The sequence below is a fragment of the Paralichthys olivaceus genome, chromosome 8 (assembly GCF_024713975.1).
Source record: "Paralichthys olivaceus isolate ysfri-2021 chromosome 8, ASM2471397v2, whole genome shotgun sequence".
Lineage (NCBI taxonomy): Eukaryota > Metazoa > Chordata > Actinopteri > Pleuronectiformes > Paralichthyidae > Paralichthys > Paralichthys olivaceus.
Window position 1 is genome coordinate 15942454 of NC_091100.1, and position 20377 is coordinate 15962830.

Below are 20377 nucleotides of genomic sequence, written 5' to 3' on the forward strand. Positions count from 1 at the left end.
TGTGGAAAACATGTCTCTTTATTTGAGGTAAACACATTAACTATCTGTGGTTTTGTCAGTTTATTGAAGGCCTGTTGATTTACTGTATATATGAACACTCACAACTTCGATTTCTCTGGGGCAAACCGATGAAACATATTAGGATTCCTGACAGAAATGAAAGTGTGCACCATGCAGGAAAGGCTTTGCACGTTTTTCAAAGCTTCGTGTTTATCTGGGATGGAGATTATTTCCAGTCTTGTGACCCTTACACAAAGTTCACCTGCTTAGTGTCAGTTAGCATTGACTCAAACTCTCACTTGTCTCCTAAAAACACAGTGAATCAGTTGGACCTGCTGCTGTTGTGTGAGATTCTAAAAAGTGGGAGACATAGACCATATGTCCACGGATCAAAAATGCTACTCTGAGATTCTTAACATAGCTTGTTTATACACTGAAGAGGTGACAAACAAATTCCTACACATCCTATGCCCTAATCCTCTTACAGATCGTCTGGAAAATAAAGTGTGGAAAAGCGGGAACTCGACTTAAAGGAGCAATGGAAAGTCTCCTGTTGGAAAATCACATGAAGTGGTAAATCCAGTAAGATATGCACCCCCCTTCCCCCAACATCATTAATCAATACTGACATTATTGTAGTTAATCAATCAGAATAATTCAAACTATCTGAGAATGACTGGTCCAACTCTGTCACCCAGGTGAGTCCTTTTATTCAGTGTTATCAGGTGGAGTCAGGCTCATGATAATAACCTGGTGATTTGTTGTTGTGGGAACTCCAACACATGATCAGTAAAATCTTAATCTGTGGGTCTGATGGTGGCATGACGAGGATCATCCTCAACACACAAACACCCCTCCTGACCCCAGCTAAATATGTGGATTGTTGTTTAACCTGCTCACGGGGGAGTGGCGTGCATGGTGTGGTCATCCAGCTCGCTCCAGGATTATAACCCAACCAGCCCCGCTCGCACCGAGGCTATAAATACTGAACGTGCGACTTTCTGCGCTCAGTCTTTACGCGCTGGGCAGCCAGTTACGCACCGGTCAAACTGTTGGAGGAGCTGACGTTTCTTCTTATAGGAAAAACCAGCAGACAGTAATAGATTAAAATCTTTGTATTTCTTTTTTAAATTCACGTTTACAGCGTTTTGAAGAGAAAAAAAAGACAATGTCAGTGGTGAGCGCGCTGCCTTTCATGAGGCCGCTCCACATGCCCTCTCCGGGGCCTCGGGGCCGCCGCCATACTCTACCGGCCAGCGAGTTCCGCTCCCTCAGTCCGGAGGATGCAATCAGCGTGTTCGAGATAGAGAGAGAAGGTAAGAGGACGGTTTGAATTTTATTTTGCTCTGTTATTTATCACTTGATATGACTTTGACGTTTACTTGAGGACAGGTGTTAAGCGCAATTACGCACACAGGGAAGATTCATTCATTCACTGATCCACTCATCAACTCATTCAGTGTATCAGTAGCCTGCAACATGTTTGATTATAAATGAATAACTGCAACTCTCTGGTAATGGGTCTATCCTCCATATTACATGAACACAATTTACATTTCCAGATGATTTAAACTTCTCTCTTTGACTATTCACATTTTCCATTTACTTGTTGTGGCCCACAAACACCATTAAGTTAGAATGCTGAATGACCGATTTCCCTTATGAAAATCTATATATTTGATAGTATAGTAGAAAACATCCTGCTCACTTCCAGGGATTTTAGTTTAGGTTGTGATCACTGACTCTCCTCCTCCTCCTCCCCCTCCACCTCCACACAGCCTTCATCTCAGTGTCTGGTGAGTGCCCCCTCCACCTAGACGAGGTGCGTCACTTCCTCACCCTGTGTCCAGAGCTGTCTCTTGGCTGGTTCGAGGAGGGACGTCTGGTGGCTTTTATCATTGGCTCTCTGTGGGACCAGGAGAGGCTTACCATGGTGAGAACACCTGGTGATTTACCTGCAGGCTGGCTGACCAGGGAAAATACATGACAAGGTTCAACAGATTAACAGCAGAGTTTTAAGTGCATTTCTATGGTAGAATGTATTCGGAAATTCAATAAGTTTAACATTAGGGCCTGTGAGTCAAATATCACTTGCAGAGTGGTTGGGAAAAGTTTAAAATAAAAAGGCTTGAGCATTTTGTGCAACATGTTGCACCAAGTCAGGTCACAAAAGTACAAAGTACAAAATTTCAAGTATATTTCACACAACATGCAGTAAAGGGCAGGGTGGTGTACTCTTGAGGCCCTGCATGCAAAAATGAATGGCATGGAAAAAAATATTGAAGTGTGAGAAAGAAAAAAAAATTAAGTGTAATGTCCAGCAAACTTAGTCAGTGAAAAAGTCTGATAGGAGTAGCTGATATTAGCCTTTCAGTGTTTATGTTATGAAAACTTTTACTTTACAGAATAAACAATGAAGATTATGTTTCAATTTTACGTAAAAAAGATGTAATTTATATAAAATAAATATAAATATAGTTATTAATAAAAACTGTAGAATATCGAGCCTCAATTGCTTTTCTTTTTCACAAAGGGTTGGATAATGACATCTTAGGAATCATTGCAAATCAGATTCATCAGCTGATATATTGGTAACAGGTATTTTTTACGAATGCATCAATGATGATCATTCAAAATCTATAATATTATAACACTGACAGTGGCTTTTCTTCTGTGGAGCTTTTACTTTTGATACTTCAAGTACAATTTGTTCATATTATAGCTGTACATTAAATAGATTATGATATAGATTCTTTTTCAGTCTTTTGTTTTCAAATGTTTTTCTAGTTTTTAATATTTCATTTCCAAATTTCCTGGGGCAGCCTTAAAGGGACAGTTCACCAAAAAAAGTGAAAATTCACTCATTATCTACTCAACACCATGTTGATTGAGGGGTGGGTGAAATGTTTGAGTCCATAAAACACTCAGGGGTAAACAGCATTGCAATACAATTGAAGTAAATGGCCATTTCTGTCTCCACACTGCTCCTGTGGTGTCATCCATGTGTCCGTAAGCCCCAACACTCCAATTTGACTTGAAAGGATTGTTAGCCTAAATGTCCTGTGTGATCCAGTTAGGCTTAAAACATGGTGGAAATGATCTTGTTTCACGTTGATTATGATGACACCACATGAGCAGTATGGAGGCATGTAATGGTTTTTTTTCTGTCATACTATCAATTGTATTGGATTTGGCTGCAACACTGTTTACCCCTCAAACACTTCACTCACACCTCCATTGGCATAGTGGTGAGTAGATAATGAGTGAATATTACCTTTTGGGTGAACTATCCCTTTAAACATTTCTTTTCAAGTCCAACACATTACATAACAACACCATACTGTATATAAATAATCTCACAACTCTGTTCTCCTTATCTACATTTCAGGAGGCTCTGACTCTCCATAAGCCTCACGGCCCCACAGTGCACATTCACGTACTGGCTGTCCACCGGACCTTCCGTCAGCAGGGCAAAGGCTCCATCCTGATGTGGCGCTACCTGCAGTACCTCAGGTGCCTGCCCTATGTCCGCCGTGCCGTGCTCATGTGCGAGGACTTCCTAGTTCCCTTCTACCAGAAGTCGGGTTTCAAGGTGCAGGGCCCCAGTAAGATCACGGTGGGGCCCCTCACGTTCATCGAGATGTTGTACCCGGTCAGGGGCCATGCCTTCATGCGACGTAACAGCGGGTGCTGAGGTCATATGTGACGTCTTGTGGATTCACCTGTGGTTATCCTCGTGGGAACAGGATGAGGGGATGCTTGAGCCATGTTGTTCGTGAGCGATGGACACAGTGGTTGTGATCGTTACTGTGAGAGACTTGTTCAGCACAGTGTGGTGTGTGTTCTCACTGGGAGTCTGCACAGAGCTGAGAACAGAAAGCTGCCGTCCAACTGCTTGGTACAGCTGTCAGGAAAAGTCTTCGGAAAATACAACAAAACAAAATCTTTCTTTGCTTTTTAGTCGATCTAGGACATAGAAACCAAATCATTGCAGCAAGAATATAAACCCTGATTTCAGTTCTCAGCATGTTTTTACATGAAATTATTTTCTTTGTTATGATAAATGCTGGACATTTATCATCATATTCACTAGAACGAGCTGCCTTGTTTTTTTATTTAACCAGTCTATAACATGGTATTTATATATGAAGTCACAAGGATCATTTTTGCTTAATAAAACTGGTATATATCCATTGTTAATGTTTTCATTAACATTGTAACATTATGCCTTTTAAAGCATGTATAGCCATTATACAACTACACAGTAACATGCCAGAGTAACCCATCCACCGTCAGTAACCATGGAAACAGATGGAGGGATATCAGCACGAGCTTGAGTAAAGAACTTGAACAGTGGAAGAATTTAAGTGAAAAGCTTGTAAGGGTTGTACGGCATGTAATGTACTTTCATGTATTTTATAGAGCAACATAAAGCCTGTAATACAATGTAAGGAATATAACTTATTTTAGACATCCTAAATACTGTATATGAAAATATATTATCTCTCCTTTATTTTCCTCTCGTCACCACCTCTGCCTCCCAGTCTTGAATTTTTATTTTTTTTATCTATGTTATGCTCTGAAAAGAATAAAGATTTTTATTTTTTAGCACATCTGCTCTATGGTCTTTTTTATTTAACATCTACTGGCAGCACAGTCGTATTACAATCATTGTAGAGATCCACAAGATCCATTAAGCAGCTGTTCTGGAGCTTTCAGTCCCATAACAGGGTCTTCATCAGCAGATGGAGTTTGCACTGTCATCGTGGAACTGCTGATGTTCCAGTTTTAATTTTAAATTTAGGTTTTCCGTGGAAACGTTTCATCATATCATATGATCTTACTTTTTATGTTGGTGACAGAAAGTAAGGTGTTTATGTTATGGTTTCATATATACTATTTTTATAGATGCATAAAACATAACTTGCACTTATTTAAATTCTCTTTCAGTATGAAGGCTCTCACTGGTGTGGCTTCAATTGTTAAAATGGGTAGAGAAATGGATGACGGACAAAATTAAGCTTCACACAGAGACACACGTACCTTATTATTACCAGGGGGGCTTTTATTTTGACAGAATCACTTTAGCACACATAGATTTTCCCATAAAAAAACTGAAGCAAAACAGAAAAGTACCATTACCATGCCCTGGACTTCATTTAACAATTAAATTTCCCTTTTTATTCCATTAAAATAGAAAAAGGGGTGAAATGATTTGGTCCCAATGCAGACGCAGGCACAGTAGTGTAACTGCTGAGTACTGTCATGGTTGAAGATGTGAGTTGTTGCAAACATTACATTCACACACTCACATGTCAAAAGGCACAGAAAGAAGTGGATATCATTGTCACACTAACTATATGAACACAGACTTAAAACAGTTTGACCTTTATCCTCAGAACATAGTGGTGTTTAAAGTAGTTAAATATATTCAAATTGTCCAACAAACTCATGTTTTAAACACCAGATTATGAGTGAGTCAGCCCCTTAATCCAACTCACATAATCTCACTTAGTACCTCACATAATCCTCCACACAACAGTCATTATCGTGGCTTTCCATTTCCAACAACAGGCATCAGAACGTGCCAGAATCCTCCACAACAAAACAACAAGATCATGTCCACAGCCAGGGAACAGTCTCTTCAGAGATACGCCCCCAAAACATGTGAACGTGGACTGACAACTGCTAGAAAACAACTTTTCTGTGACTCGCTTGCTAACTTGTGGTGATCGTCTCTGTTTTAGCCATTTATGTCTCCCGCTGAAGACTCCGGTCATATGCAGTGAGAGCAGGGTGCGCACAGACAGGCAGGTCAGTTAGTGACATTTAAATTTCAATAAATAGGTTAGAAAGTGATTTAGAAACAAATGAGCAACCATTGAATTTGTCTGTCTGAGGTTTAAAGAAAATTTTAAGTGTATGGAAACATTGCAATGTAAGTAATTTGTCTCATTGTTTTTGTCAAAGAGAGCGTTAGTAAAAATGTGAAAAGAGTTTAGGTTGAAAAACTATGGTAGGAAAACCTGCTCTGATCCACCTGGTTTAGGGAACTGCTCTTATAGAATAAATATTGCTTTCAGACTTTCAAAATAAATCTACAAAATGCTTGAGGCACCGCAGCGTTTACAGAAGAGCTGAAGACTGAAAATGTTTTGTTGGTGTTGGTGACGTACATAAAAAAAGTGACTGTGGAAAAACAACATGCAAACACAAGCAGCATGTGAAGTTGCTTTGGTAGATTCAAGTCAGAAACGTGTTCGTCATCATTCAGGAGGCTGATCACAAGCTGTATACTGAAGAACAACCAAGCATCTAATATGGCAAAGTCTGTTTAAGGCAACTAGTGGGTTTAGATAGAAATCTTGCCTTAGTTATATTTCTGATAATTCCAGCTGCACAGTTAATACTTGTTACATGTAGCAGAACGTTTCATTACTCCAGTGAATATTGACATGCTGAGTGCATAGGCACAAAAGGAGAGATTAAAATACAGCGTTGACTCTGTTGAAAACGAGGAGGGGCAGCAGCAGTGAGTGATGGTCTTCATAGTGTTGTCCTCTTTGTCTTCACACTGATCATGTATGAAGTGATGGAGACGTACCAGCCCAAGAGCTGTGGTTCTCCAGTGTGGGGCTGTTTCTGTTCGTTGAGACACACTGGACTAATTCAACCTCTCCACCCGACGCCATGCCAAATGTGTTGATGTGGTACTGACAACTAGAGTCACTGAGGGGGGGAAACTGATTTATCTCAAACCTAATTATGACATCGCTCTTCCTTTATCTCTTTTTCTTACCGTCCATTGAATTAAAGGTAAAGGTGACCAGAGATGACCATGTCTTCTTTTATTTAGCTTCTTTCCATGTATTTTGATGTATCATTACAGGACAGATAACTGATGGATGGATGAAAGAAGACAGTCTGTCCATCCTGTTGATCTCTTCCTATTGGTCCATCCAGTTCCATGCAGCTTTGACACCCTGAATATCTTTGCCTGTCAGTTCCGGGAATCTTCAAGCTCATTAGCAAATTGAAATGGTAGACTTGACTGAGGTTTAAAAATGTACAGAAGTAATCACATCAGCAGGCTGACAAGAGGAGACTGATTCAGTTTCCATTCTCGTGGACTTGGACCTGGTCTTTTAGTGAGAGAGTAAAAAACATGATTGCAATGTGTTGAGAATAATCAACTGCTCTGGACATTGGCTAGAAACTAGTGGGCCTGCATTAGACAGCATCAAGAGCCTTATGACTAGTGCACCACATCGTCAATGTCATGGTCTATATCGTACTTTTCACAGAACTTGCTTGTGAAGGGCAGGCAGGTGAGATGCTCCAGCCAGTGCCAGTTAATGGGGTAAATGTAAAACCAAACGATAAGGGACGAGAACAGCCCGATGTAGGCCAGCATCGAGACGACGATGAGGATGCGTTTCCGGTACATGTCGAAAGTCCCGAAGGTGACGTAAGGCAGGAAGGCGAAGGAGAGCAGCAAGCCGCTGATAAAGCCAAAGATGTGAGCAATGTTATCGATCCACGGCAGGAGGCCGCACAGGAAGAGAAAGAGGACAATACCCAACAGCTTGAAGAAAGCCTTCCACGGCTTCTCCAGCATCTGCCAGCCTTGAAACAACTCGACAAACAGGCAGGCGAGGAGACCAAACTGAGACCCTGCTGGACCCACCTGGAGGGAGAAAAACAAGCAGAACATTTTCATATTATCACATCCATTAAGTTTAAAACAGAGTTAAAAAAGAGGACTGGTTGGTTTTTAGTCAAGAGAGGAATCTAAGGGAGTTCTTCTTTATGTCAAGGCTTAATGACATAAAATGTATTATTATCATTTAATTATTCTATAGCCACTAGAAAACACCCTGCAAACTGACTTACACGTATGATCGAGCACTGGACACGCTTGACACACATGATCTCTGATGTGTTTCCAGCTGCACCATTTACACCATTCTTTATTGATATGACAGAGTCTGTGTTTTTCTAGTATTAACGTAATATGCAGCAGGTACAGTTCATGATGTAGTTGACTGTTGCATGAGGAAATAGGTTATTCAAAGTTTTCTTACTTTTAATAGTGTGCATTTAAAAGCAAGTACTTATGTTTACTCAATTAGAGAAGTTCATGTGTTACTTTCACTTGGTTTCAGTACTTCCTCCACCACTGTTCTAAACATTGAACACTACTCCCTATGGCAGAGGATACAGTAGATTTTAGTTCACATGGCGTTTTCTTCAATCATTGTTGTATTGTATTATGTTAGATTACAACGTATGTATGTTTTTAGAGGTACACATTACCACAGAGAAAAACTGTGTTCGTATTAAACATGAGAAATGTTTTGCAGGACAGATTGACATGATTTGTGTCTTTCACACAGCTACGATTTGTTCTGTGATGAATGATAATGAGAGAGTGGAGCGTGAGCGGAAAATTCAGTGTGACCATTAGACCAACGATGTGTTCGAATAAATACACACACATTACCACATCTTGACCTGATTATCATAATATTGGGGGGAAAAAAATAAACAACTATTTTAGATGACTGTTAGTGAAAGCGACTCATGGTGACCATCGCTAAGATAAATAAACCTGACCTTGGAAAACCATATCAACTGTTAATAATGAATGTAGGGTGATGTTGTCTGTCTCACAATCATCACACTGATTACAGGTTTTGTGAAAAGTCTGTCTTAATGTATTGAATGAAGCTTGATGTTGTCCGTGCTCGCACATGAAGACATACACTCTTGGGTAGAGGTGTGATACAAGCCCTGGGTCAGGCAGTAAAGGTGAGCAGATTAGAGTGACGTCAAGGCTGAGTTTGGAGGCTTGGCCTGGTCTTAAACAGATGGCTAATCTGTGAAGACATTAAACTTGGAGAACGGAGAAGAGCATGGCTCCGCAGTGCACCCATACATCCCAGACACACAGGCTGACACGTTCCTAATGCGCTAGTCATCACTCTATTAGAGTAGATGGAAAATATTGGAAAGGCAGAAATGAGGGGGGCACCTCTGTGAGCCTGTCACTACCTGTTAGTGATGATTAACTTTTGGAATGTTACTTCAGGATGAATATTTGTACACTACAATACTATAATGTAAAGATAATACATACTTTTAATTAATGAAAAATGTATATCCTTTATTGAGGAGAATTAATGTCATATATAACCAGGTAACAACAGTTCAGCCTCTACTCAGCTCACATTTCCAAACAGTGCTCACTCACACAGGCTTTTCTTCATGTTTAAAGACTCAGTCAGGTTTTAAGAATATAGAAACTCAAGTTTGCTGTACTTTAATTATTCTTACGATCTGTGAATTATAATGATGCCAGTCACAGCTGCTGTTTGAGTCATGTCTGCTAGAGCCACAGGGTCTCCTTTACTTAACAGTTAAAGGATAATCCACTTAAATCCTTAGTTGTGCCTCACACGTGCTTCCTCCGGTTATTCCTGGTGTGTGACAATCTGTGAGCTGGTTGGTGCTAAGGAAGACTGTGCGGTGGGATTTCTGTCTCTCACGTCAAGGTGCGTCACCTCATGTCTTACCGTGCAGATGAGAGCAGCTGGGGATGGCTTATGAAGAAGATAGTAGATGTCTCAATGCAGATAGAGAAGGCAAACAAAATATACTTTTCTGTCAATGTAAATCCCTTACATGATAGAACAACTCTTTCAAAGGTGAGGAAGAATGAACCTTTAAGGGCTTATACTACACAATGCACAACGCGTATCTTTCGTAGTATCGGACTGACAAGTATTTCCGTTTTTCCTGTCCGGCTCTCAGGTATAGATTGCAAATGCACCCAAATGGTTGACCATGGTCTGAACTCAGTGGCACAGTATTTCGATGTTATTTTAAGGACGGATTGATAGCTATATGCACTATCATAGGTGGTCGAACAACATGCATACACGTTGCCTCCTCCCGTACCTGTTCTCACTGTACATGATTGGAGTCTTCAGCCGGAGAGACATACACCGTTGAAGCAGAGACGATAGCCAGAAGAGTCAGAGTCACAGTAAAGTCAGCTTCTAGAAGTTGACAGGCGGTGTCAGTTCATTCATTTTCGCGGCATAGCTTTGACGAGAGGGCCAATTGGGGGGCTGGGTGGAATGTATTGGATGCAACCTACCAATGCATTTAGCATTTTTTCAAAGTGTAGCCTGCTCCTACTATCTCTTCCAGGATTGACAACCCGGGTTTTAACAGATGAGCAGATCACAATAGCAATCTGCAAAGGTGTCAACTCATCTGGCTTTTAAAGGGAATAAGAGTTGATACTCTGATTGGTGTACTGTATGTCACACCTTGAAACACATCCATCAATAAATAAAAATCTAAGTAAAACCCTTTTGTACCATGTGCCAAGCCATTAAAAAGTGGATTTGGAGTCACTCTAAATGCACTTGTGAACTTAGAAAATTAAATAATTAAAGTAGAGCCTCTTGTGGTTGTTCAGGCGTACAGACTGGAAGTGCCAACCAACAAATCTAATCTTTGCAACAATTGTCTTTGTTTAGAAGAAGAAAAAAAAACTAATCCCTTCTACTAAACTCTGTAGCTGTGGCCTTTCGAACCTGTACAATGGCATTAGGCTAATCTGTTAATAGGGAAAGTGAGCTTTACAGACACAATAAAGACAACAGCCGTGCCAGTAGAAAGTAGGTAATCCAGACTGTGTTCTTTTCACATACTCGGTTGTTTGTATCACCAAATCAGCAGGTTGTTTTTGGCAAACTTACACATTGAATTAGAAAAAATTACACTTCTACTAGCACTACATGTCCAAGTGAAAGTTTATCAAGTTTGAAGACATTCCCTCAAGCTGATCTTAAGAAATCATGTTCAAGAAACACATAAACCACATATAAGGCCACCGTGACCTGGACCCTTGGCTACCAAAATCCATTATTTAATCCTTGAGTCCTAGTGAATCTTTGTTTGTGAGATCACCTTGACCTTTGACCACCAAAATCTAATCAGTTTATCGTTGAGTCATTTACAATCATCACATCAACTGTCAAGAGTGTTTTAAAAGCACATACAGACCTACATCATCGAAGATAGTAAGGAACTGCAGTTGATGCACACAACACACACTTAATATTGTATACAGAGAGGACTGATTGCTCCACGTTTAAACCAAACTGACAGCTGAACTTAACAATAAAACATTTCTCCCATTGTAATCTTTTATTCTGATAATCACAAAGTTCCCATCTGTTTCTTCAATGCAGCAAATATTCTGAAAAGGAACAAAAGCTGAGGTTTTAATTAGATTTTATCAAAATGATGGTTGAAAATGTAATTAATATTTTAATGTATTTATGACTCTGAAATTGAGATTTGAGTTTAGACTTTTTTAGACTCAGTGGAAACCCTGGTTACTACGTACAGACATAAACTATTATCGCCTAAAAGGTATGGCTCCAAGGATATACATGTTTTTTTAATTTATTAATGTGTTAAATTGTGGTCTGAAAACCATTTGATGAAATGTGCACTTGCCTTGCTCTCTTCATTGGAATGACTCAGGTACAAACCCATAATGTGCTGTCAGCTTGAGCTGAGCTTTTCCACTCACTTAACTCCATGAGGTGTTTCCTGAACCCCCTCCAGACTTCTCGAGATGGTCGGCTCTAATAATCCCCAGCAAGAGAAACACCTCCAGTAACTGAGCTGAGCTAAGCTGAGCTAAGCCACTGAGTGAAAACATCCCATAAACAAACTATGGATACAGTGTAAAAATATACTGTAAGTGTTAAGATGTTTTTCCTTTTCATCAACATTATCAAACGTCATCAAAATAACTCCTGCAAAATGGTAAAGGCTGTTTTTACACATGTGGTATATTAACATCATAAGTAACTACGAATATGTATATAAACAAAGTTCAGAAGAAGGGAGGATGTATCAACAGCCTGATCATTTATGGATCTAAATGGATTCAAGGAATATGAAACAATTTAATATCTCACCTCTCCCTCACAGATCACCTCCCCTGACATTTGACCAGCTCAAAGATCAGCATGACATGTGTATTTAACTGTGAGAAAGCGGCGACAAAGAAAGTGTGTGCGTATGTGCAAGTGCTTAAGTAATGAGAATAAATCAGCTTTCCTGGCAATCCTGACAAAGGTCACTGTAACACAGGTTTGGTGATTACAAGAAAAACTCTAAACCCATCTATGAGAAAAGACGCTGGTTATAATCATGTCAGATATCATTGTCTTCATGACGCATTGAGTATTGCATTTTCCTTGAATATGACAACAAATTTTTCCAGAACTTCCCCGACCAGTCCCCTAGTAAAATGTCCGGAAAATGTCCCACGAGAGAATACAGCAGGAATGTTTCTCACAGGGCGAGTGAGTGGGCGTGTACACGCAATAGACGCAAAACTAAAAAAGATAAACTCCAAAGAATACAAATATCTTAGGATGAAAAAGAGTTGCCATTCAAGCAGAAGACACAGACAAAGATGTATTTTGGTGGTAAGGGTCGACGCCAACATCAACGTGTTCTAAACAAAAATGTGATTTCCGCAGCTGAATCCATCTGTCGTGTCCTGCCAACATTAAAGTTGACTGGAATATCAAACCATTACACACAGCTGTTTACAGGATGCATAGCACTTCCCAGCTTCTGTATCCTCTCCCTCCGCCTAAACATAGGCTTTTCCAGCCTGAGTGTCGTAAATCCTTGCTCTGACTTCACGGGTAATCTGTCCCGGCCACAGACATTGAGAATTTCTCCATGACTACTTAAAAACTCCTGGTAAGGGCTTTTACACTTCCTTATGCAAAAAAGGTCTGTGTGTGCATTTACTCATGTGAAGAGCTCACCTCAGCTCTGTAGGGCAGGAACAGGGCAGAGGCGAGGTTTCCAGTGATGCCACTGAGGATGTAAATGATGCAGATGCGGACCCAACCTGCCAGCTTCTCCACGTCTCTCAGTATGGTCATCTGGAACACCACCGACACCACGCAGTGTAAGAGCCTACAAACACATGTAATGGAAATTTGCTTACTACTTAGTTCATGCTTACAGCAGACATTTTCATGGAGCATGTGCATCCACTGTCTAGCATGTGACCCCATTGTCTAAACAGGTGTTGCAGAAGTTGATCCTGAGGTCACCTGAATCAATAGTGACCTTTTTGCTTTACTCTGGTTGAATAATGTTCATCTACTCAGCTCACACTTGCAACATCCACCTTGCTTCTGTGATCCTTTCTGCAGAAAGCTTCAATAAAACTCACTCAGACAAAACAAACATTATCTGACTCATTAATTGACAAGTTTTCACCACACACACACAGACACACACAAACACACACAGACACACACAAACGCACACACAGACACAGACACTAAAAATGACATATCAATGCAGTCTGCTGGTATTTCAGCCCATTATATTACATTTTTTTCATTAAGCTCTTTAATAAAAGCTCTTTTATCTGCCTGTAAACCTGAGGGATTTCCCATGTGCAGAGTATTTGCACAGTATTACAGTGCACATGTGAGTGAACAACTCACAAGCACTGAGGGCTCATTTAGAAATATTTCTTCAGGTTTGAATCCTGAAGGATGCTGACAAAGTGAAACCACTCTGTTTTCATATAGCAAACGACTAAAACAGCTCATTGCCTCAACATTATAATCACTTAATAATCACTGCATATTACACTTTTCCTTCACTAAGCTCAAAAAGCCCATTTATAGCTAACAGCAATAAGAGATGGCTTAACTGTAGCAGGAAACATACAGCAAATAAAGGAAAGACTAAAATGCCTCATCCACATTTTTACAGAACTATCTATTTAAATATTCAGTCTTTTTTTAAGTTTGTAAGGGGTAAGTGGTGTGTACCCTGCATGGAGGAAGAGAGAGAGCCACAGACGGTAGAACTGATCTGGAACATCAGGATTTAGGAAGGGCAGCAAACCGCACACGTCATCCAGACAGTGGACCTGCACAAGAGTAATGCACAAGGTCAGAAATATACTAACACACCAATACACATGCATACACACAAAACACAAAACCCATGCACACAAACTACCTGTGAGCAGAGTGTGGCATCTTCATGGAAATATCCGTGCATGAAAGTGCAATACTCTCTCGTAGTGATCTCACATCTTGGGAAGAAAAAACAATTAAAATTTTCTGAGCTTGAAAGTTTAGCAAGCAAATGATTAAAAAAGTGAAAGAATAGATCCGGGTGACACTTGCAGGTCTTGACGAACACAACACAATGCGAACTAGAATTGAAAGCGGTATGCCTCCATGAATCAGTGCAGTTTCAGTCTTGAACAATTAAGTGAACAATTTCCAAATTTAAAAGGATTCGCTCAAGGCATTTTTTTCAGGATACTGATTCACAAGGTAAAAACATTTTTGTGAGACATTTGACCTCCAAATTTTAATTATGTAATCCTTGAGTCCAAGTAAATGTATATGCCAGATGTAAAAAAAAATCACCTTAGATGTAATGTTATAAATCAGGTTCACAAGACAATGAGGTCACCGTGACCATGACCTGTGTGTGAAAGTGTTCTTGAGATATTGTGTTCACAAGAATGGGATGTACAGACAGACAGACAACCCGAAAACATAACGCCTCTCTCACCAGCACAGAGGCATAATAATATATCAGTCTACGTGTCTCACCTGCCCTTAGTTCCTATGCAGCATGGCCGTCCCTTGATGTTACAGTCCATGTGTCTGTAACCTGTGTGGTTCCACTTCTTGGGATACGTACACACCTAAAGACATAATGAGCACAAACACAGAAATACAATCACATTTTACATCTCATCTCTCTTTGTAGACATTGAGAGTAGCATAGAAATAAAATTAGCTGCGTTATCCAAGTGAATGCTGAAAATGAATTTCCAAATGAGCCGCGCTGTCCCCTCACCAGCCACTGGGTGATGTCATCTGGCCACGTATGAGGTACTGCAGACGCAGGTTCTTCACACACTCTGATCACAACAACATGGACCACAAGAAGGTTGGAAAAGATTCACTTGGTTTCAATTATTTCTTAGAAGAGAATTGTTCTTCATCTCATGTGGCAGAGTAATGACATGCTGCACACTTCTCACCTGGGATCCTGGTGACAGACAGATCCTGAGGACCTTCTGATGTCCACATCCTCCTGGTTCCATTTAATAAACGTGGCCAGCGTCTCCTGCATGCACAGCATTAATTTTAATATTGAATTGTAGCATTTATTATTTATCACAATCATATACCACAGTAGAACAGTAGCCATAATAAAATGTATACAATAATGATAAATATACGGACAAGTAAACAACTTAAGTTTTAAGAAATGTTCCTTAACCCTATCTAAATATGTGTATTGAGAAAGGTTATTTGTTACATTTAAATTAAAAATTATCCAATGAAAGATCCGATATTATTTCATATAAGAACACACAACAATTTGTAACTTTGATGTCAAATAGAAGAACTGAATTTTTTTGTGATTCCTATTCCTATTCCATTATCTATGACAATGACGCACAGATGCAGCAATGTGTTGACAAGTTCAATTGATGCTAAATAATGAGGACGTGTGTAAAAATTGTGTATTGTTAATAAATAAATAAATGACGTTTTTTCTAAAACCACAGGTACTACTACTGATGATAATGATATTATGCTAAACATGAAAGTGCACGATAAACAACATACAGAGCAGTCGGAGCTGTGGGTCTGCACACATCCAGAGTTGTCATTCTGCACGCAGCAGCCAGACTCTTTTTCCAGGTCTTTGGCTTTTTGGATCAGACTCACTATCTGTCTGTCCTGACGGATGCATGGTGAGAACTTCGCCCCCAGGTGAATCAGGTCATCCTATAAGGTAAAGTAGTAAATAATTGTAAAGATATACAAGCTGGCAACAATAAAATGTAAAAAGGGATTCTATACATGCTTTATTTGTGGATGTAGATTAAGCCTTAATGCTGTTTAAAAAGTTGTAAATATGTGTTAATTTTCTTATGTTCCAAAAAATACAGACACCTCTGGGTTCAGCTTGAAAATACTGAAACTTGACGTTAAAGGTTTAAAGGTCCAGTGTGTAAGATTTAGCTGAAAGGGAACTATTGGCAGAAATTGAATGTAGAATAATCCTCATGATGTTTTCACTAGTTTATTTCATCTAAATTAGATGAATTGTAGTTTTCTTTACCCCAGAAAAGGCCCTTTATATTTAAATACTTATTATTGACATCAAGGGGGTCCTCTCTACGGAGGCCGCCATGTTTTTTACATTAGTCCAGACTGGACAAACTAAACACCTTTTGAGTTTTTATGACAATTAAAGGCTACCACAGGTTCTTGTTCATGTTTGGAAGGAGAGGGTGAGGTGAGGGGTGTTCAGCTGCAACATGACACTTCAACACTAGATATCACACAATTCTACACACTGTACCTTTAAATGAGAGATATCAAAAAGATAACCTGCCTGACATTTTTAGGGAAGTAACCCAACAGATTCACACATGTAACAGTGTAGGAGAGGAGAGGGGTTAGAGCTCAGTGAGGGCAATGTTAAACAACAGGATGTTCTGTAAGTGATAAGGTAAGAAAGTCACAAACTAATGAGGGTGTAACACTTCACCCAACAAAGCAGAACACGTCTGGTGTCGCCCACAGATACATGAAAGAGAATTGTGAAAGAGAATTGTGAAAGAGAATTGTGAGTATCCTTCATTTATGTGTGACTGTAAATTACAAAATGATCAAAGCAGATAACAACATGTCGTGTGTGTTTGTCAACGTGTGTGATAAAAATAAAAACACACTTCTGTGGTACAGAAGCTAAACTGAGAGCAGCAAGATACTCACAGAGCTCGGGCCGATCCAGAAGTTCTCCTGCTGGATAAACTTGACACTCTCATAAATGCCTTTGTTCTTCAGCACCTACAGGGGGCGACAGAGTCACAGGGTTTGAAATGTAACTGACGAACATGACAAGAGTACTAAAACCTTTGATGCTTTCAGAGTCAGTGAATGATTTTAGAGTGAAAATATACATACACAAAATCTGTCTTTTAAATTCATCTTTTTGTTTAATACACAGCGAGATAAAAAATAACTTCACTTAAACGTCTATTTTAATATATATTGCTCTCATGTAGCAGGGTTTAAGACACTTGGGTAGTAAATATTCTAAAATGCAAAAATTCAGTAGACACAAAAAATGATTGATCATTTCATAGAACACCAGTTTATTTCTGAATGAACAGAGATTTTCCTTCTTATTGTTTTGTGAGAGTGGAATCAGTTTAAAGCTAAACTCACCAGGTCAGTTGTAGAATGTTGTGCAAACCCCACAGGGGCAAAACCATATGTACAGCAGGCCAGCAGTGTGATTACGATATGGACAAATGTGATCCAGTAGGTAAAGTACGGCCTACAGTACAAAATAAAACCACTGTTAATGAAGAAAAGGGTTCAAAGTTTAACATAATGGCCAACCAATAAAAAGTGTCACACATCACAATACAGTGGGGAAAATGTAAAATAAATCTGTCTGAACCTTTCCTTCCTGCTCAACAGATTACTATTGTTTTACTATTGTTTATTGTTATATAGCTGTCCTCTGTTTCTCTCTGGAGGTTTTCATTCCCAACCTGTGGCTGTGGAAGTCGTCCAGCTGCTTCTGGACATTGCTGCTGAGGCTGCGTCGGTAGTGCCGGTTCAACCACTTCCCCACAACGCCCATGCCGTACTGACGCTTGTGTTTGTCAAATGCAAAGTGCTTGACTTGGGAGGCGATGCGACGCCCACGACGAGGTTGGCTCTTTTCGGGCAATACCGTTGGCGTCCTGGGCGTCCGAGATATATCCCTACTGTAGAAAGGAAATGGAAAAGAAGAGTATGTGGCAAGAGTGGTGGTAAGGAAAAGGAAAGAATATAGAGGTGCAGGAATTAAATGCATGTGTATGAAAAGCAATTAAAAAAGCTGGAAGGAAAAAGATTAACAGTAAAAGGTACGTCAGTTAGAATTGTCAATTTTTCCAATGTTACACTCTGAGGTTTAGTCTGGGCTGTAGTCTGGGCTCAGACTACAGGAAATTCCGGTCAATTTAACTCTCTGATTCATCCCCGTGAATCTGAGATGATCTGGTAGTGTGAGGCTTTACAAAGCGCTTTGTAAAATCAGGACAATTATGTCAGTACTTTCTGAGCTGAACCACTGAGAGATGAGTCAATCTTTTGAGATGGCGATCACATACCAGTGTTGACAAATGTTGAACTGACAGTTAAAATCTCACCTTCAGTTTCTCACCCCATCGTCTTCTTTCCTCTACTTTCATTTTATGCTACTGCAAAGTATTATTACCAATCAAGTTGTTGCACAATGGCTGTTTCCACAGTGGCCACTAGAGTGATAATCTTGATAGTGTCCTGTAGTGAGTGATGTTGGTGAGTCATTATTTTCTAATCTTGTAGTGTGGGCGTGTTAAAGAAAAAGGTTCAGATTGAAATCCTTAGAAGTTCCAACAAATATGCAACATTTGAGTTTCGATGAAAACCCGAAACACGAGTTAGATCTACAATTGCCTCATAACACTGAGTCTCTCACTCATTATTCCTGAGAGACTGCTGGCTGACTTTGAAGCAGATGATGTATTTACTCACAGGCTTGGGAACTTCTGGTCAGGCTGCTCACAGGGACCAAAAGATGCCGATATGGGTGGAGATTCAAATACATCATCGGCCATCGAGTACAGCTCATCGTGGGCATCGACCTGAACAGCAGATGGAATTAAGGTCCCAAAGGAAGCAGGAGAGTAGGACGAAAAAATGTTGAAGACAGAAGAAAAGTTGGAAAATGGGGGAGAGCAATAATTATAAGAAAGCCAGGCATCATAGGTGTTAAGACAGATTCCGGTTTCTGTTGTAGTCGTCCTTGCAGACCTCAAACATCCACCTCCAACTGTTTTAGATTAAATATGACCAAGCATTTTTAAAATCAATGAAAGTGGAAGAAAATGATGGCAAAATATGAGAAAAGGTGACGGTTCTAGCTGAGGTCACAGTGGCTGAGAAGAGAAGGAGATAAGTGTTGAAAGTGGAATAAAGGTGTGAGTGTGAGAGCTGACATAGTCAGGATCAGGAAGGACATGAAATAAAAACAAATCATTCCAAATACAGTTGAACCAAGGAGGGAAGATGCTAACGAGGATTTAAGAGGAAAATTTAAAAAATGGCTGCTAACCTTGCTGAAAAAAAGCGACTCAGATGCGTCTGCAGAATCCACTGTGTCCTCGTCCATCCAGCTGGGCCTGGCAAAGCTCCTCCTGGGGAAACTGCGACCTGTCTGGGAGCCCGCCAAACCACTACGACCCTGACAACACACATGCACTTAATAAGTAATTTCAAACATTCATGAAGTTTGAAAACTGTTTGTGTCACATGAGTTCAATTGTGCTTAAATATTATTTAAAACGAAATTTAACTTTCAAATTATGATAACACAAGTATATGAGAGATCATATTGGATATTTATACAGTGGAATATCATTGTGTTAAAAGTTTTCTAAATATGATCCGCTGTGATTCCTAAGACACCTGCTACTTGTTTTTACAGGATACAAAACATTTAACAGCAGATGTGGAGACAGAAAAACTGAAAACATCCATCACAATCAAAAAACATTAAATGACTCAGTTCCCTTGATAGTTCTCTGAATTCTCTTATCTGGAACACATCCGAACAAACAAACACACAGGGTCTCAGGTGACCCTACGCACCCTCAGCAGGTTGGATGCAGCTCGAATGCTCATGCGAGCGACAGACTCCCTCTTGCGTTTGGGGAAGCGGCTGTATCCAGACCGTTGGCTGGTGAAAGAGCTGAGTGAGGTGACCCCCGGGGTGATGGGACCCCCCTGAGTGAAGTAGGGTGTCCTGGGGGAGCGACTGTCCACCTCATCTGGGCAACGGAAGGCTCTTCCCCGTGCCAGGGGATCTACAATCTAGCAAAAACAGAACAGAAGAGTGCAGCTGATATAAATATTTGAGTTTCACCCTGAAACGTGTTCCACATGTTTCTGAATAGGTTATGAACCCCTCCTCCATGTTAATGCATGGGGAAGGGGATAAACAAAAACGTTAAAGTACATGTTAACATATTATTTTCATAGATGGTTTCAGTCATTCAGGTAGATCTCATCATACCTATGTAAGGGGTCTTTTTTTTGGTACATTTGGTTTTAACTGCAATATAAAGGGTGCAATATCATGAGTGACAGCTGAAACTGACTCTTGATTGCTCAGGCGCATGTATCGGTGGGACCTCGCCACAGCAGCTCCATCCCCC

At 40.1% G+C, this 20377-nt stretch overlaps 2 protein-coding genes across 4 annotated transcripts in view; one reads left to right on the forward strand and one right to left on the reverse strand.

The window, feature by feature from the left end:
• The first annotated feature begins 1028 nt into the window (after positions 1 to 1028).
• Positions 1029 to 3845, forward strand: aanat1 (arylalkylamine N-acetyltransferase 1). The gene is made up of 3 exons (XM_020083910.2): positions 1029 to 1316; positions 1779 to 1933; positions 3389 to 3845. Exons 1-3 carry the CDS (start codon positions 1169 to 1171, stop codon positions 3692 to 3694), a joined length of 609 nt encoding a protein of 202 aa, XP_019939469.2. The 5' UTR covers positions 1029 to 1168; the 3' UTR covers positions 3695 to 3845.
• Positions 3846 to 5040: 1195 nt separating this feature from the next.
• The window catches only part of LOC109627394 (inactive rhomboid protein 2), a 29516-nt gene continuing 14179 nt past the window's right edge, over positions 5041 to 20377 (reverse strand). For 2 of the 3 annotated variants that reach the window (XM_020083901.2, XM_020083902.2), the window contains 14 exons: positions 19812 to 20033; positions 19276 to 19404; positions 18696 to 18805; positions 17684 to 17902; positions 17352 to 17463; positions 16896 to 16970; positions 15738 to 15899; positions 15143 to 15228; positions 14956 to 15019; positions 14706 to 14800; positions 14098 to 14173; positions 13905 to 14005; positions 12876 to 13029; positions 5041 to 7687 (listed from right to left, as the gene is read on the reverse strand). In XM_020083901.2, coding sequence (XP_019939460.1) covers positions 7256 to 7687; positions 12876 to 13029; positions 13905 to 14005; positions 14098 to 14173; positions 14706 to 14800; positions 14956 to 15019; positions 15143 to 15228; positions 15738 to 15899; positions 16896 to 16970; positions 17352 to 17463; positions 17684 to 17902; positions 18696 to 18805; positions 19276 to 19404; positions 19812 to 20033 — 2037 coding nt within the window. In that variant the 3' untranslated portion in view covers positions 5041 to 7255. Of the gene's footprint in view, positions 7688 to 9340; positions 9603 to 12875; positions 13030 to 13904; positions 14006 to 14097; positions 14174 to 14705; positions 14801 to 14955; positions 15020 to 15142; positions 15229 to 15737; positions 15900 to 16895; positions 16971 to 17351; positions 17464 to 17683; positions 17903 to 18695; positions 18806 to 19275; positions 19405 to 19811; positions 20034 to 20377 lie in introns of those variants that run through there. The other variant, XM_069529341.1, reaches the window with a different exon arrangement.

What these genes read in the sequence shown, in the direction of transcription:
- aanat1 (XM_020083910.2), top strand. Translation starts at nt 1,169, where the DNA reads ATGTCAGTGGTGAGCGCGCTGCCTTTCATGAGGCCGCTCCACATGCCC. An exon ending in GTTCGAGATAGAGAGAGAAG is followed by an intron (nt 1,317 to 1,778) that starts GTAAGAGGACGG and finishes ACCTCCACACAG; the next exon opens with CCTTCATCTCAGTGTCTGGT. An exon ending in ACCAGGAGAGGCTTACCATG is followed by an intron (nt 1,934 to 3,388) that starts GTGAGAACACCT and finishes TCTACATTTCAG; the next exon opens with GAGGCTCTGACTCTCCATAA.